Source organism: Liolophura sinensis, chromosome 1 (assembly GCF_032854445.1).
Source record: "Liolophura sinensis isolate JHLJ2023 chromosome 1, CUHK_Ljap_v2, whole genome shotgun sequence".
Taxonomy (NCBI): domain Eukaryota; kingdom Metazoa; phylum Mollusca; class Polyplacophora; order Chitonida; family Chitonidae; genus Liolophura; species Liolophura sinensis.
Genome location: NC_088295.1, coordinates 34,925,149 through 34,944,354, shown reverse-complemented (window position 1 = coordinate 34,944,354; position 19,206 = coordinate 34,925,149). Strand labels below are relative to the sequence as shown.

At 36.6% G+C, this 19,206-nt stretch overlaps 2 protein-coding genes across 5 annotated transcripts in view; one reads left to right on the top strand and one right to left on the bottom strand.

Annotated features, from left to right (window-relative positions):
• Positions 1-1,983: 1,983 nt before the first annotated feature.
• LOC135471473 (STAM-binding protein-like) lies at positions 1,984-10,982 on the bottom strand. Its single transcript, XM_064750725.1, has 10 exons — positions 10,877-10,982; positions 9,734-9,978; positions 8,519-8,594; positions 7,737-7,829; positions 7,049-7,419; positions 6,544-6,751; positions 6,076-6,213; positions 5,257-5,369; positions 4,382-4,484; positions 1,984-3,786 (listed from the first exon to the last, which is right to left on the bottom strand). The coding sequence occupies exons 2-10, from the start codon at positions 9,940-9,942 to the stop codon at positions 3,721-3,723; spliced, it is 1,377 nt and encodes a 458-aa protein (XP_064606795.1). The 5' UTR covers positions 9,943-9,978; positions 10,877-10,982; the 3' UTR covers positions 1,984-3,720.
• A 287-nt stretch (positions 10,983-11,269) lies between these two features.
• LOC135467354 (protein FAM13A-like) overlaps positions 11,270-19,206 on the top strand; it is a 58,116-nt gene continuing 50,179 nt past the window's right edge. For 3 of the 4 annotated variants that reach the window (XM_064745143.1, XM_064745151.1, XM_064745128.1), the window contains exon 1: positions 11,270-11,385. The gene's annotated coding sequence lies outside the window, so the exon portion shown is untranslated. Of the gene's footprint in view, positions 11,386-16,200; positions 16,218-19,206 lie in introns of those variants that run through there. The other variant, XM_064745136.1, reaches the window with a different exon arrangement.

The window sequence follows — 19,206 nt, the reverse complement described above, 5'->3', positions numbered from 1 at the left end:
AACGAGTGAAGTCTGACCTATTTACTGGTCAAGTCTAAGTTAGCTAACTTTTCTGATGCTGAGAGTTCTACTTCAGAAGAAAAAAAATGTGACGTGAAATTAAGAATCATTAGATTATCTTATCAGTTGGAGATGACAATTAAAAAGCTGCTTTCACGATTAAACCAAAAGAACCATCTGAAAATACTAGACCAACTGATTGTATACGGTATAGCCTTCCATAGGTGACGCATTTGTGGCTAACAACACATAGTTCATTCATTAATTTGAGAATTTGTTTATCACCATGACATTCATGAAAAAAAAGTTCTTTTTCTTCCTTGTAAGTTTTGTCAAGAGGTATATCAGATAAGAGACGATGTATAGTACCAGCAGGCCAATTTTGTTTTTCAAACACTGCCCAGTTCTCTCAATCCAACCTTACATGTCAAGTTAATGAAATATTCTTCACTACAAATGTAAATCAGTTTGTATTCTTTGCTGTGTAACGATATCTGCTGTCATTAAAGTAAACTTAAAATCACATGACATGAACAATAAGCTACAATTCAAGACATTTAAAACTTTAAAACCAGAAGAAAGAAATTTATCTATGACTAGGAGCACTTTATTTCAGACATGAGAGGGATACATAGTATTCAGGATGGTTTATACAAATTTGGCAAAAGCAATACAGCAACAATTAAATCCAACACTGATAAAACGTTTATCATCATAGCTTGTGATACTTGCAAGACAAACAAATGACTGTTCAGATGATATACAGTAAATCATGTGTTTAGGCCGGCTCATCACTGAGAAAACCGCAAAACCGTCAACACTGACAAAAAGCTCTATTAGGCCTACGAACATCTGTACAGAATACACATATAAATGAACACTGTTTACTGTAAATGACCTATAATTTCATCCATGACTAATCTGCTTACTTTTCCTGATTCTGGGAGTTCTATTGATTATAAAAAGGTGCTTTAAGGTTAGTTTGGATGGTAAAATGTTATTCTACTGGTAAAATGTAAGTTTCTGCACAAAAAATATTTTATCACATTTACTTGACTAAAAATTTTGTGGGTGAAATTTTAGGCCATTTAGGGTACCTCCTGCAGTCAACTGAAAACACCAACTGACTCATAGGCCATGATTGTATGACTAGATGAAATAATGATCCTCATTTATTTACTTATTTATTTGATTGGTGTTTTACGCCGTACTCAAGAATATTTCACATATACGATGGGGGCCAGTATTATGTTGGGTGAAAATCAGGCAGAGACCAGGGGAAACCCACGACCATCTGCAGGTTGCTGTCAGACCTTCCCTCATACGGCCAGAGAGGAAGCCAGTATGAGCTGGACTTGAACACACAGCAACCGCATTGGTGAGGGGCTTCTGGGTCAATGTGCTGCGCTGGCGTGCTAACCGACTGAGCCGCAGAGGCCCCTGCTCTTCATTCCCACATTCTCAGATTCTTCCCACCTTGTCCTTTCACATTAGTCAGGGCAGTCAACTTTTGGTATCAAAGCTAATCGATGAAATGAATGACTGAGGTTTAACACATCAGTCACCCTATCGGATTTACCAGATACATCCACCTCACTGCCAGGTATATGTTGACAAGTTATGAAAAAACAAGCAACTGACTGTCGTGTATTGGGTACATTGCTGTGGTTGAAAGTATGACTGTCAAAACTGGAAGACCTTAAGATTTTAAGGCCTTGGTTATTTTGCGTTTTAGTTGTAATTTTGCTATCAGATCACAAGCATCCAAAATACACCCACATCGCATGAAAGCCATTTGGGGGACCTCCATGGCCTGGTGGTTAGCATGCTAATGCAGCATAATAGATGGTCTTGGGTCCACCCCTGGCTCTGCCTAGTTTCCTCCCACCATAAGGCTGGCAGCAGTCGTATAAGTGAAAGATTCTTGAGTACAGTGTAAAACACCCATCAAATAAATAAATAAATAAATAAATGAATGAATAAATGAAAATCACTTATCTACTCACAATGCCAGCCTGTATACACTGGCTTTACTGTACAAACACAAAAATGATTTAGCGCAGTTTGGAATCCTTTCATCTCCCTCCACTCATATTTACCTAACCAGTTATTAGAGCCGTGAAACAGACATATGAACCAGAAATTTAACATACCAGTACTAGTTACATTCATCACACACAGACACACATCTGGCATACTTATCCAATATGCAAATTTCGAGTCTCGGCATTATGATAACAGAGTGATGTCCACACAAGAAGATGACCCCATCTCTTTACCTCATTTTTGGGTGAATCTGCCAAATTTAACATAGGGTGGTACATTGTATATAGAAAACATATTGAGAAAACTTATTAATAAAACATGATTAGACTAATTTACTGTAACATCTTCTTGCATGGATTCATACATCAAATACTTAAAAAAAAATAATGATATTTTATCGAAACGTACCAAATTTTACGCCGAAAGATACATGTTGGAAAGCAGCCCTTTGTCGTAAGGGGGAGATATCGTTTGGTACTACTAACTTTGTTGCTCATGACATAACTTGAAAACTACACATTTTACACTGTAGAACTTCTATATAAAGCTTTACCATCTAAGGAGTAAACAAATATCATAGTTCATGAACAAATCTTTAAATTTAGACAACCTTACACACTACAATATACAGTAACGGTTAAAAAAGGGCAATTCTATATAAAATTTTGCAAAATACAGGACAACTATCACAAGGAAATGGTAACAGCAAATCATATACAACAATCTGCAACATCAGTACGTATTCAAAGTGACAAGTCTTTCTACATGTATCTGTATATATCTACCTTGAATAACTCACTTGAAAGTCTGAAAAAATACTCTCTTCACATTTAAATAATGTTTTGTTTTTTTTTTCATGACATGGTGTAGGTCTACTCATATGTACATGCATTTTTTTTATATGTTTTGAACACAAAGACTGAATTTAAAGAAATCAGTCACTGGAGCATATGGTGGTTTGTGCAGGACATACAGGCAATTCTGTTTATATGTATTAGTAAATAATACAGGCCTTACAACAGCACTTGTGAGCTCTCACTTGCTTAGTGCTCTTGAGCAATAAGCTCAGTGAAGACTACCAGACATGTATCAATGAATGAAGTCACACATTTTTGAAACAGGCTACAAACTGGGCTGCTGCATAACATAAAGAAATTTGTTTCCACAGGTAAATCTAACCACTGTCATAGAAGTGAACTATTCTTAACTACAGCCTGAAACAAATAAACAAGCTAAATAACACTGACAGGTGTTCAGGTCTCACAAAAGCTTTGGTTTTAGCAAGAGTGTTAACGAAGCATTTTCATGACTGGCCAAAACAAATAATACCATAAGTTCTCAATAATACCATCAGCCTTTAGGATTGTGGGGAATGTGACAAAAATTAAAAAAACAAAATTTCTTTTTCACGATTACACTGAAAGACAACGTTACCCTTCAACATGAGAGCACCATTGTGTGATGGGTGTGTTAACAATGCACAGGCATATTCATGAAGTTAAAGAATAAAGGATTTATTCCTATAAACTGCACAATACAGATTTAAAATGGTTTCAATTTATAAGCAGATTGCAGTAGACATTATTGTTAATGCTGAACTATCTGGTCACACTCCATGAAATCATAGGAGTTCATCTGCCTCTGCAGAATACAGCTCTGTTGAAATTCTCCACGTTAGGATTTGCGGAAGTCCTTTAATATGACAGATACTCCGTCCACTAGATTAACATGAGGGCAGTTCTGAAAAAAGACACAGGAAGGGGAGATGCATGTACATACATAGGTATTCCAACTGTTTTTAACAAAGGCAGATTTGACAGGTTACACAGAGATCAAAACTGTAGTAAAACCACACCACTTCTACTGAAACACTGTTTTGTTTGTGTACTACTGCCCAGTAACTGATCAGGCTTCAGAGTCTACACAGTGTAATACTCCAAAAATAGTTCATTATGTACAGTATTCATGCAGACTTGCAAATGTACATAATCCATGTACATAATACCACCAGCTTTCCACAGAAAGCACTAATATAGCCAGCCTTTGTATTCATAATTTTTCCCAGAATAAAAATGGATTCCCCAAGGCTAGCTTTGCACAATCTATTTCAAATCTAATACCACAAAGCAGCTGCTCCTTACAGTGTTAATGTAACAGATTTTGGAAATTCCATGTTCACTTTTTTAAAAAGATACCTGTACATTTCATTGTAAAAAAAAATGAGTTCGAATATGACTTTTTTTTCACAGAAATGCATGCAGATTCCTGTATATTTGGTTTACAAGTCATGATGAGAACTGATGGAAAGCCCAGCTATCACATGATACATACATACCTCAAATAATGGTGGCTCAGTAGGGTGCATGTGAAAACCTTTCTCTCTACAGCTACCAATTATAACCATCCCTCTCTCCCGCGTCAGCATAAATACACCAGTCCTGGCAAAGAATACAGCCATGTAGTCAAACAACAGATTTTGTATTTAGGCTAAATCAGGTGTACATGTATAAATTCACTTTCTAAAACTATTTAGTACATCCCCAAAATGGATTTTTACCATCACCACAAATACTACACCATGCTGCATATATATGGAAAAAGAATTTCAAAAATTTAAAAACAGCATATAAGTTTATTTCTTTATTTCCTTAGGGTTTCATGCAGTAGTCCAGAATTTTTCTCTTACATGTTTGCTATCTCCTCAGTCAGCACAGTAGCAAACAGCAATTTATTTAAATTTATATACATTTGTTGCCTTAGGCATACAATGACCTCAAAACACTTTGTAGATAACATCCTGAATCAATATAGAAGTTTCTTCACACCCCAAAAAGTTGCTCCTACGTAAGATTATGTTGTAATTTATGGATTTCTGAACCCATTTCCTATTCACGTAAACATGAATGAATTCAGCCAACTGAAATCAGTGTTTAAATTGGATCACACTGAAATCTAAATCAGGACAGGCATTTCTAATTTGACAGTAAAAGTTGAGCCGTGCCTAGTAGTACACAGAGAAACACACTTGGTATACTGCTTCATATGCATCAAGTGTTTGATTTGGGAAACCAGAATTCTGACAAAGTGACTAAGTGAAAACCTATACCTTACAGTAAACTTCAAATACTGTGAGGACAACACCCAAAGCATAATGACGTCGTGAATGCAGACACACACTGCTCTGAAAAACTAGTACAAAGTGAAACTTACTCCTGGTACTTTGGAGAGCAGACGATGGCTATGGCCTCTGGTAACATGACTTGGTAGGAATAATGTGTGTGAAGATCAACACTGGACAAAAATGCTGTCTGGCTGGGGTGAGTCTGAAAATGTGACAGTTAATAAATTCATTTATTTACTTAACTGTTGTTTAATGGCACACTCATGAATCTTTCATTTATACGGGTGGGGGAAAGCAGAGTAGTTAACCATGGTAAAAAACTGCAACTTTGTAAGGGGCATACAGATATGCACAACATTTTGGTGAAAGACAAATTGTGTTCAAAGAACATCAGACTTTGCAAATGGCCACACAACTGCTGTCGAACGTTTATTGTCACCTAGAACAGTGTGACGCCTGGGAATCCACCTGATTCCCTGTCCAGAATTGAACCCACACCTGGAGTGTCCTACTGACTGAAAAACAAACGTCTTCATCACTCACCCATGACTCGCTCCCTATATCTCACACATAATGATAATCTGATGTCAACACTGAGAGACATTTTGGCATGTGACAGTCTGACACAGTGAAACTGTACACATACATGTATATATCTGATATATGTAATTAGAACTAAATCTGTACGGGGACATTTTTCCATTAAATGACAAATGCCTTCAAATGTGAGTGAGCAAGATAAATTCTGCAAAAATTCTTGTCTTGAATGACTAACATTTTTATTTGATTCACATTTTACAGAGTGCTAGAAGAGAAGTTAACTTGCACTATCCTGGAAAATTTAATTCATTCACTTCCACAACACATCAAACTGATAGAGTGACTAGCAGAGACTCAATTTTCCTTACATGGATCCACCCTAAAGTTAGGAGGTCATTGGAGTCCTGATAATCAAAGATCTCTTCCTCATTTTGTGTGGTGCATGTCTCTGAGGTTCCGGACTGCTTGGGGATCAACACATGGGAAATATGGAACTGGTTACGGGCCTACAAACACAGTGCAAGATATACCAAACTGGATAATCACTTTAATATACTTTTTATCTATACAGACAGATGAAAAACCGCTTTGCATTTTCTTATCCGATGTATCTAGAAGGAATTTTTACACACACTGCAAGTGTAGGAATAATTAATGGCCAAGACAATTAATGGCTTCAGTTCATACCACTGGTCATTTACAGAAATTGTGGCTTCCACTTCAGCGCTTGCTGGCTAGGCTGTTGTCCTTCTTATGACTTGAATATGTGAAGTGAAATGTAGTACAATTCATCGATCAGTACTACACAAATGAATTGAATTTGCAAATATTCTTACCAGTTTTCCAGCTAGTATTCCACAAGTCTCAATGTTTCGATCTGTATTAGGTTTAGCGGTTTCCAAAAACTTCTGCATCAAAACTGTTGGTACCACTACTGGATGTAAGCCTTTTACGCTTCCCTCAAAACTGCCAATACTTGTGAAGTGATCAAATACTGCCGGCTTCGTACTTCTGTCAAAACTTGGAGTGGATGGAAGAGCTGACCTGTTGAATGGAAAAACCACATGAAATGAAGTTATTGATTCAGGTCCATAACTTTGCAGTGTTACTTGCATATTTAATGCATGATCAGCAACTTTATTAATGAGCTTTCTATTTTTCGTTTCGATTTATTTTGTACTTTTAGTGCTTTCAATTATATTTCAGTCACATCACAATGTTTCCTCGAAGCAGACCAGATCCAATATGCTGCTTCACTGGAATGCCATGCCATGACATTGACGCACAGAACAATGGTTGAAAAATGATAAATATATTACACATACTAGTAATAAAACTTACCCAGGACCTTTGGAATCAGCTATGACATTTTTCTTCAAATCCCTACTAGGGATGCTAGGTGTATTACTGGAGAGGTCATTAGCCACAAAGTTAGGTATAGGTTGTTGATAGCCAGCACCCCCAGAAACACTTGTCTTGTTGTTAGGTAAGTCCGGTGTGTTAGCACCAATATTTAACTGAGCCAAGTCCTGCTCTAACTTCTCTTTCTCTTTTTCCTGTAACTGTCGAAATCTTTCCTCTTGTTCTTGTATCCATAACTCTTCAGATTCTATTCGGAGTTTTTCTAGTCTAGCTTTTTCTTCTCGTTCATGTTTTTCCTGCTCTAATCTGAGTCTTTCCTGCTCTTTAGCAATCTGTTCTTGTAGCTGTCTCTGTAATGAATAGTACCAAAAGGAAAAGTGAGTGACACATCCCCATTATCTCCCCTAAACGAAGTCAATAACATTATACGTGGGTATACAATGCATTTCACAAAGCAGACAAACAAAAAACAGACATGCAAATTAAAGACAGATTAGACACTTCCACTTAACGTTTGAAAGTTTAATAAATGTGGCATAATGTCCAGCATCCATGAAAACTGGGCTCTTAATAACTGTCAACAACTGACAACATGCTCAAACTCATAATAGAGCTCAAACTTTAGTTTTATTGTTTAATATAGAATTTTAAACTAATTTACTCTTACCTCCTGTTCTCTTCTTTTTGTTTCTTCCTCAATGTATTTTATCCGCAATTTTTCCTTCAATTCTTCAGCGATAGGGAATACATCTTGCAATTTCTTAAAAATAAGGCAATATGTGAATTCATTAAGTAGTTTGCAACCTTTAAAAACAGAAAATAGAAGTGATCAACACATTTTCCTAAGAACCTGAGTCAATATCTCCATTTATGTAAACAACACGACTATAAAACATAACAGCATGGTGGACAGACATATACCACACAACACCAATCCATTTTACATCATGGACTCAAATTGATCCACATATAAGAATAATGTCAGCCTGTTTAACAGGTAATTGCTCAGATACTTAGGCATCAATGTTCTAAAAGATACATTAATAATATACCTCATTTTAGTTTCTCCTCATGATTAAACATCATAAACATCATTTAGCCACAGTTGACCATATTTGCTGTATAGACTGAATGATGTCCTTCACATCATTACAAGAACCGTCCCTCTGACTGTAATCTCCCTTGTATGAATTAAGATTTGTCTAAAGGACGATGAGCTCCTAATGATACATAATGGATAAAATTGGTATCATGTAATAATTAATGCAGAATTTAACTGAGGTCCACACACCTTGTTGTGGTCAGCTTGTGAAGCATACAATGCTATGTGACCCAAGGAAATGTACATAATTTGTTAAATATTTTACTTACAAACCTACCAGAAAGAAGAGGTTGCTGAGCCAAGTTTTGTTAAAGTAAAATATGTTACAAGGAATATTTTGATATTACCTTTTTTACATCTTTAATATCGGCCTTGGAAGCCTGGTTGTAATCTGCATGTCTTGGCAACTTTTCTACAAAAAGCCTGAAGAAAGAATTCATTTCAAATGTAATTTCTTTTCAAGTACATGCACTGCTCGGAGAGACAGTCACAAGTGTAACCAGCCCAAATTTCAAGTGCTTATACTAGGAGTAGCTAGGAAGAATTTCCCCTTAGTTCATTTGGTAGATAGTTGATAGTGACATCCTTCCACCATTACACTGGTGACGTGACCGGGAGTCCCCCTAGGTACTGCTAGTGTAAGTATTGAAAGGCTGCTCCCGTTACACTCCTCCACACTCTCCTAAGACACACACCACATTCACAGGCCCAGAGCCCCACGCTTCTTGGAACCTGTTTGGTCATGGCACCAGAGAAATGGTTGAGGGATTTGACTCTGTGGGTACCGGCCCCGATAGCTCAGTTGGTAGAATGTCCGGGGTTGGGTCACACCTAAGACCTTAAAAGAAGAAGCCGTAACTTCCTCATTTCCTGGGCGTCTGGCATTAAAAGGATAGTGCACTGACTGGTTGACCCGTATCAGTATAAGGGTTTGGGAGGGGCGGCTTACTTCCCTTCTGTAAGTCATCTCAGTGAAGCAGCACTACATAAAAGAGCTGTTGAAAACAAGGAGGTAGATTGCATGCACTCTAGGGACTCCTTCTTTGTCTAATGACTGAAAAATTGTGAAGTACGATGATAAACCCCAAGCATTCACTCACTCATTCACTAAGTATGTAGGTCATACCAGGATTTGAACTAAGGTCTGCAGCCGAAGTACAGTGCTCTACCAATTAAGCTCAAGGGAAATTCCCCCTAGTTACTGCTAGTATACATGTAAGCAGTGGAAAGCTGCTCCCATTACACAAGGTTACTGATATATGTATAAAAATAATAACACATACATGTATTTTATAATTAAATGCAAGCCGTGTCTCATTTAGGGAGGAAAACTTTCTACCCAAATATCGCTGTATATCATTGACTGCTTTCCTTCTGGTTATATTTTGTGTGATTACAATCAGTTCAGTATGCAGTAGGACTGGCTTTCCCAGTGTCATGACAAGTAGCCTATATAATACTGTCTGCACAACGATAATCTAAGGAGAATGCTAACTTGAAGAACTAATGTTAAATCAGAGTAATTAAAGCCAATGTAGTCCAATCATGTTTTCAATACTTACGTAATATACTTTGTAAAAAGAATAAAAGCAGATTCCAAGCTGCCTTCATCATAGTAAACTGTGGCCATTCTGATCATCTGTCCCCCTGAACGGAAGTACAGCTTAGTTGGGATCGTAGGGTCAATATCTACCTGTCCCCCTGCCCGACACAGAGCTCGTATGCGCTCACTGGGATCACGAATACCGCTGAAAGGCACAGTGTCTGCCATGGCTTGGTGGCAGGCTGTCTACCAGTAGCAAAAAAACTGGGATAAGAAAAAAAACAACAAAAGTATTGAGAAAGAGTCATGGTACCACGAAACAGCCCAACTACACGTAGGCATGCATGCAGATGCCACTTTGATAGTGATAAAAATTATGGAAATTGGTCGGACATCGAGCAGTACTTTTTCAAATACACAAATCATGATGGAATAATAGGGGAGTTTCGAGTTAGTACTCTTTTATCGATTAATGTAGAAAAAGTTCAACTGTATCATGTGACGCATCAAAAATGCTAGGCCACTATTTTTGATGATATTCATTACAACATTCGTAACTGAAAAAAAAAAAATGTCATGAAAATTTAGAGTAGACGAATGACAGAGAAAGCTGAGAACCTAAACGTTTATGAACTTGAGAAATTCCTAATAGAAAGAGGTGCCATTTGTGACCCTGGAAAAGGGTGAGACAGGTGATCACTAAATTAATGTCAACAAAGGTTACCTAACATTTTGCACAATTCACACGACACAGCAGAACTGTTTTTACCTTTGACGACAAAAGAATTTTAACTCGAAACTTTCCTATTCACCAACACCTATTCCACATGCAGGCTTACACTTACTTGTACGTACAATACTCACGTTTCTTGTGATTGAATGGCGCAAAACAATTACAAATTTGAGGAGAAAAACTTCAAGGTTTTCGGTAGCGAATATTTGTTAAACTGCGACTGTAAATGTGTACAGGGCTTTCTATGGAGGATGAGTTGTTTGAACAGTCGGCACATGAAGGAGTTACAAATCTCTTCATGAGTGCATGACATCGTCATCGCCTGTCACTGCCAGCGTGATTCACATCGCAAGGCTACGATGGAATGGAAAAATTTATCACCATACAAGAATTCCTAGGTTTACTTTTTCAAAATGTTAAGTTCATTACCTTGTAACCGACGAACCTGGTCCCTCAACTATCGGCAAACACGATTATCTTTAACTTGGAGGAACATCACACATAGTTTCGGTAACTTCTGTCAGTCGTCATCGACATCCTCATGTGAGAATATAAATACAGGAACAAGAAAACAAAACGAAAATCATACCACGCGACAACTATATATTTTGAAATCACCATTACAAAAAATCATTTGCCAGCTTTTAAACTTGTGAAAGCTTACAACGCCTTTTGGTAATACAATTTGAGAAACTGTCCCAATGTTGTACAAATGAAATGAAGAGAAAGAAGGTGGAGTTTAAAATATAAGTGATCAAGCATATGTGCGAATATTCCGTTTCTTTCATTAGTTAGGAACTTTATTATTACGGTTTAGTTTGGCATCCGATGGGTGCTAGAATGCGTCTGTGAGGATTTGTTGTCACGATAGTCGCAGACAGTGGAATTAATGGGAAATATTTGTTAGTTGGTGGCCACATTTTCGGGACGCACAGAAGGTTTGTATATCACTTTATTAGAGCACATTTTCTGGTTGGTCGAGTGGAAGCAGTTGTCTTGAAAAATCCTTCGGTAATGTGGTATTTGTAAGTGGGTCAGAGTACAGATTGTGATCGTGAGGTAAACAAGTCGGTTTTGGCGGCACGGTCACACACATGTAAATTCAGGCAAGGGTTGTCTGGGGAAGGACTCGGGGTGGGCTGTTTTGGTTTCTTGAGATTCTGGGGACAAGTCAGGGTGAGGGGTGGGGTGATGTACTGGTGGAGACATTCAGGTTGTATATTATTTGGTGAAATATATTTTGTTGTTATTTATTAATATCAATTATCTTTAAAAAAATTCAAAGCAGGAGATTGTTCCATTCATGTGTGCGAGTTCAGTGCCATGTCCTCGGTCTGGAAAATATATATTTTAACTATGAAGATATAATATATGATACATACATGTACATATATATACTGTATATGTAAAAATTACATTTGACTGATAAACAGCGATCAACCTTACCACATCAAAGCACCCACTTATTCCTTCTATTGACAATGTGAAAATGTAAATTGCACTGTGTCGATCCTTAACCAGGGTACATCATTTTAATTAGTAGAGGCTATATGCATGAAGTTGGTTAGAAATTTAAATAGCATCCACTTGTACCTGAGTGATATAGTACTTTTTTGTACTTAGAGGAATATACGTTGTAATCATTGTATCTTGAACTGCCATAATGCTTGTGATTCAAGTTTTTAGGCAGTTCCTTAAAAGTCATTGCTGCATTGAACTTTATGGTCTGGATCAACATGTTAAGGGAGGTAACTCTTGCTGCTTTCAAGTATCGGTATCTTGTTCTATCCAGACGGTTTTTTCCTACGTCATTGTATGTGTATTTAGGCGGTTAACAAGACCTTTGTAAACCATATGTCTAGTTCCTATAACAGACTCAGCAATGCTAACATTCCTCCAACGTGATGAACAAGCTATTATTCTTCTTAGTTGAAGAAATCAAATGCAGACCCTCACTACAGTTACCAATACCAGCCTTTTGAAAACGCCACACGGAACAGGTGGACAAGTTTGTAAAGCATGCTGGAGGAGCTACATCTGTAGCGCATTTATAGAGGCAAATATTTCATCTGATTGCTGTAACCAGTTAATAGGGGACTTCATGGCTAGCGCATCTCAATGAACTTCTTGTAGGAGCCTCCCATCAGAGTGCTGTGAGCAAGTTCCAGCTCATGATGGCTTCCTCTTCTGTCATAGGTGAGAAAGGCCTGCCAGCGATCTGTGCAGTGGGTTTAGCTGTGGGTTTACCACGCTCCCTGCCCAGTTTCCTCCCACAATGATGTTGGCCGCCGTAATATAAGTGAAATATTCTTGACTACAGCATAAAACACCAATCAGAAAAATGAATACGTAACTGATTAATACTAGAGTAGGGATTACACGTTAATGTGTGTAAGTAGGGAGTAAGTGATCTGGTAGTGTCACGTAGTTCAATCTGCTTGTCATAATGAACACAGCTGAAACGTGGGCCAGCAGTAAACACAGGCACCACCTTCACAACTGCCTGTATGTGTCATGTCATCACCATCAAAGACATTGTAGTGGCCATCTTTCCAAGCATTGGTATTTCTAACTTGATATGGCCTCAGTCTCAGTATATAGATATATGTCAGTCTCAATTTGTCATGACTTTTCCATCAACCACAGATCCTTGAACATTGATACTGTAGTTTCCATTTAGGTGAAAGAGGTACATGTAATTACACAAAGTAACAGAAAAAAGGATATCATACTGATCAAATAAGGTTTGATATTAAACTTACCCATACATGTACTTTGAAAGCAGAGTTTCAAATAAAATATACATGTATGTATATATATTAAAGTATAGACCTGCATGCTCAGGTTCTAAGTTGTCTTTACATACGATTTACAGCTTTACGGGTTACATGGTGTATTCAGTAATTATTAGATAGTACTTGTATAAAGAATATTGGAAATTTAGAGCCCATAGCTTTGAATGTTTTGTAACCTGGTATAGTTTTATATAGCTGTCACTTCTAGTTTTTCTGCTATATAGAGAAGAAGAAAACGAAAAGGAGTGAAAAATAGTGATGATCGTTGCAAGAGCCTTCCAAGTCAAATCTCAGAAGCCAAACAAAATAAAAAAAGAATGCCAATGGAGAAAACTCAAGAAAGCTGATTTTCTCTCATCATGGTTAAACTGTACAGGGTAACTTTTTGTAAATTCATGCCAAATCATAGGGTAGTTAAACAGCTTTATTTCCATGCGTGCATCTTATAAGAAAGGTCTGGGTGCAAGCAGAAATCCTCTTTTGTGCTGGCTGTTGCCACAATTACAGGTTTATCCTTTTTTGGGTGGATGTAAAATGTAATAAATTTCATGGTGGGCAGCTATGCTAGAATTGTTTATAACTAGTGTACATAATCTTATGATGTGTACTTACACATGTGTAAACAGAACACATGTGGCCAAAGAAGTTAAGCAGAAAACTTAATCAGCTTTATATAATATGGCTATAAATTATCCCTGGAGTTATACACTAAGCACAATACAGGCAGCTAAACATTTAAGGCATTCACAATATTAAATATTAAAAATCAATGATTTATTTCTTTTTCATCAACACACAATTTTCATGTCAGACCTGCATTGCACATAAAAAATCCTTAAGATGAATGTTATGTTTACCTTAATTATGCACCTTGCATGTTTATGGTACATTTTCAAAATCAGCTGAGCGAAGCCATAATCATTCATTCATTTCAGCAGATGAAATTTTGCATGGACCAGGTGGTTTTGAAGACATTTACATGTAGTTGGGTGTGATCATTTGAACATGCTTGCTACAAATACCTGTACAAGTTTCTTGAATTAAAGAAGTATAAAATAGTTTGTGGTGAAAATGTAAAGAAAATTTCAAAATGAAGTCTATTTGATTAAAATACAGTTATTACTATGGGTGTTATTAATAGTAATTAATTTTTGGCCAGGTTACATCTGCATTTAACCTTAAACATTTAACCTTAAAATTGGGTCAGTGCAGGTTTGTTATGTTGCTATTGAACCTGTCAACTACCTTGTAGGTGTAGGCTTCACAGCTGTCACTAGTGGCTTAACATGCCTGTCACACTGAGGGATGTGCAGAAGCAGTTGGTGACAGACAGGCTATGATACATCTGCATGCACCTTACTCTCTGGCCAACAGTGGTGCTATGTACTGTAATTCAGTTGCTGGTGCTGCTCTAATTTATAACAACATCAGATATTTATATGTTGTGCTCACTAGTTCACCTGTAAACTTCTTCATGTATTGCTCAACAATGGCAACTGGGCTACCTTATTTCTTCTCAAATTTGGGACACCTGGTTGCTCATTTTAACCACTTTATATGTATTTATAACAGGAATATTGAGTTTATTTTTTCTCATGTGGTTAGACCATCTAATGAACAACATACTCATATCTTTACTTTTCCAAAAAGCTGGTACAGAAATGTAATATTCTACTTTCAACACTACTAATATCTGTCCCAAATTTTAGAGGAATTAGGGTAAATTGTTTTCTCAATTTGTTCATTAACATGAATAACGTTCATGGCAAATTGTATGTACACTGTAATGACGATCCATGTTCATTTCATGGTCCATATGTGACAATGACACGTGTGTATTGAACTGCTACAAATTGTTTGTAAAATGAACTTTTGAAGTCGCCTGTGGTTTACATGTAATGTGTACCTAAGAATAAGAGCTATTTTTACCAGTCTTAGGGTACTGTTGTCTTAGCTACAGGTACATGTAGCACAAATCAGCAGGCTTTATGAATTATATTATTTCAATCAACACAAAAATACTTGTACAGTTTACTCCACATGTTTCTGTTTAATATACCCTTGTCTAAATATGTAAAAGTCCTCGGTACAAGCTGCATGTTTTGACATTGTATTCCTATTTTTGTAAATAGAGTTAATAGTAAATTTCATCAGAGCCTTCCTTTGTTTGTGTTGTTGGGGTTCAGTTAAACACAGAAGAATGATTCAGTAGCCTCACCACATTGTGTTCACTGCGAGTTCAAGACCAGCTCAGGCTGGCCTCCTCTCTTGTTGTACATATAAGAATGTCTGGCAGTAACCTGCGAATGATCTTGGGTTTCTGTGAGCTCTGATTGGTTTCCTCCCATAATCCTAGAAATTGAGGTTTGGTGTAAAATATCAATTAAATAAATAAGGAGATAAAATATTGGACTTTTAACATGTAGGAAAATAACATAAAGATTAAATTAAATGAACATTGTAGTCATTTACTACAATATTAAAATAACACATTAAAGTTGTGTGTCAATTGTTTTTGTGAGCCATATTGTACTGTATCTTTATGTTAATGTACATGTACTTGTCGACAATGCACATACGGTAACAATGGGTTGCGTAGATTCAAGAGAAAGAAATTAGAGTCTGTTGTGGTCTTGTTATTTGTTAAGACAGATTCTGTGTACTTGTGTGCAAACAAGTATGGATGCTATGCTGATCTCCTGAGTGCTAGTGTGTATAATGCCTGGGCTGATAACACTGTTCATAGTTACATGTATATAGATCACATGATGGGAAATGTCAGTTTGTTGTAAGGCTGCACTGACCTAAGATGTAACTTCACAAGTAACCTGGAAGTCAGAGCTGCTGGGCCGCAACATGTGGTTTATATTTCTCAGCCTTGTTTTTCTCTGGAAAACACATTTGTGGGGCTCAGTTTGAGATTCAGTGCCAGTTCGCATATTCTTAAACAATAATCCAGTCACAGGTTGCTTAAGGTGAGCTGCATGTACTTCAACTTGTATGCTGTACAGTATTCATTTAGTCCTGTATACATGTATATATCTGAAATGGACGTGTGTTTTTGTAAACATTTGTGTTAAAAGTGTATAGTTCTGAAGGGATGATTTCCTGAGGGATGTTTCCACATCAAAAATAAGCCAGCAGACAGTGTGAAGCTGAGCGGCATTAAAGCACAAACACTACAGGTTATTTGATGCCTGTAGACCTGCTTATCCTATGTGAGTTCGAGTTTCCATACTCTGCCATCTGTATTATGTAATACTTTATGTCACAGTGCCAGTCTGCTGATGAAAAAAAAAAGCGTTTGTCCTAATTTATGTTTGTTTGAGGTGCTGTCTTTTGCGCATGGCCAGCTTTATGAAGCAGGTTAGATTACACGTATACACTGCAGCGTTGTACTCTAAAACACAACAATTTTCTCACTGCCTACCTTTAATAATACCTCCCTACCCACATACATGTACATGTATATACATGTGCTTGATCAATGTATTTTTTACTCCAGTGTTTGTTGATTTTGTTTTAAACTGTAACATCATTTTTGTTTTTAATTGACAGTTACTGGTTTGGTGTACAGATTCTTGCAATCATTGAGTACCAGTAGTCGTAATTTACAAAGTAGTGGATGTTGCAAGACTTTCTATCTGAGTTTGATACTTAATCTCACCTTGAGCTAACCTAATGCCATTGAGGATAATCTCTTGACAGCTACATTATTGTACATATATTTGATTTTCACCATACCTAAAATGTGTTGAGTTTGGCCATCATTGTGCAAACATGATCTGTCCTCAGAATTTCACCATCATTAATAGATGATATTTGATATTGCACCAGGATTATGGCAAATTGTTGTGCAAATTACGGTGTAATTTCTCTTTTTAATGTTTAATGAGGACACAGCATGGCTCCTCATAATTTCTGTAGAGTCTGGCATGAGCAAGTTAATCTTTACCTGAAGTACCCAAGTAGTCAAGCTGATATGTACTACATGTATGACTTTGTATTCTGTTATATGCATTGGACAAATGTCTCTATTAATCTGATTTGCTGGCCTTTTCACCTCAGCAGAAGCATTGTTCCTGGGAACTGTGCTGTGTAGGTAAGTGTTAGTATTTCCTGAGCTGACAAGCCATAAGGCAACCCTGGTAAAGGGTACATGTATACTTGTATGTGAAATCAGCTGCCTCCACTGCCCAGGAAGCCTAATCATACATGATTACGGACATGTGCGACTGGCAGAAGTTGAAGGCTTGCCAATACTAGCTCTGCAATGCAGACCGTGGTAATTTCACATGTAATGAGTGATTTTGCAGAGCACATGGTAGGCCTAATGGCTCGTGGTAAGACAAGCGTTTTATCCCACTCCTCACATGGTCTTATACTTGTTACTGTGATGTTTATCGCATACTTAGTAAGTATATGATGTATAGTTGTATCAGAGCTTGTACGCCTGCAGGGTTGTAACCGTTACCGTATGTGCATAAATGTCTTTGTAGCACATGTACATGTATGTCATTATTCATCACATTTTCTATTGCCTGATGGTAATACATCATAACATGTACATGCAAGCCTAGGCAAGAGATATATGTGTATTAAGGGGGTATTTGACTTAACCAGACAGTTACATAGACATCAAATGCTGCTTTCATACATTGTTGCCATTTAGCATTTTTGGGTTGTTTGTTTTCTTTGGTTACATAATATAGAATTTTGTCATTGTGCCCCATAACAGATTTCATGTTTGCTATAGGTAGTACAGGTACATGTAATTGATGGTATCGTGAAGAAAGTTGATTTCCAACCAGGTTAATACAGCAATCTGTTTTATCCTACATGTAGATGCATAAGATTTAAAGATAATGTATATGATTGACATGATTGAGTACTGTGAGTATTTGAGTTCATGAATACCTTATAAAAATAAAAAACACATTTACATTTTTATATTTTCTTTTTTTGTATATTTTTTTAAGTGTTAACCAAATACTTAATTGTAGTAATTAATTGTAGTCATTCTGGTAATTACAGTATATGTAAACTATGCATGTATGTTCTTTAAAAATGTGGCATACACATTAGCATGGAACATGTATCCACTGTGGTTTTCAAAGGTCAGTCTAGAAACTCTTTTGAATGCATCCCCTGTGAAATTCGTCTGCGTTAAATACGTCTGCATGTACATGTATGGTAGATAAAATTGAACCCTGCACTAGTTTTCCCAAAGACCTGGTCTTGTTAATACATATAACTAATATATATAAATGTACATAGACAATAATATTTTCTTCTTCATGTAAACATATATTAAACGTGGACAGTACCTATTACTGCATTTATAATTGCAAAGAAAATTTATTATACATGTAATGTATTATGGTAATCATGTTTTGAACTGAAAAACATCTTGAAACATCTATTCTTGTAATTGTCTTCTGACAGACAATTTAAAGCTGTTTTAGAAAAGGAGCTCCATGTACATGTATACCGATGTGAAATTTTGGATGTTGACTGAAAATAAATGATATACAAATATCACCTTAAATGTTTAACTGTTTAAATTGAGCTTACCAAAAGTGTCTACACATTTTGTATTTGGCCTAAAAATTCAGATGATAAAAATGCACTTTTAGAGGTAACTAATATATTTCCCTTGGTGGTTTCAAACAAACCTCAAAAAATCTACCGATTATTAATAGAACTGTTAGAATCAGTCAAGCTAAGTAGCTTCCTGTAATTATTCATCCCTTTCGCATATTCGTAAGATGTTTATTCAAACACAAGCATATTCTGAGGGCAGCATTCTGTGCAGACTGAAAGAATTATAAAGTCCTGAAATTGGCCAATCCAACCATCTGAGTTTTGTCTCCAAAATCCAACTTAAAAGATGCATAAATTGTAGTGAAAGTTGCTCTTTCATATGCAAAAAGCTTTATGAAGTAGGGTAGTCATATTTGAAAT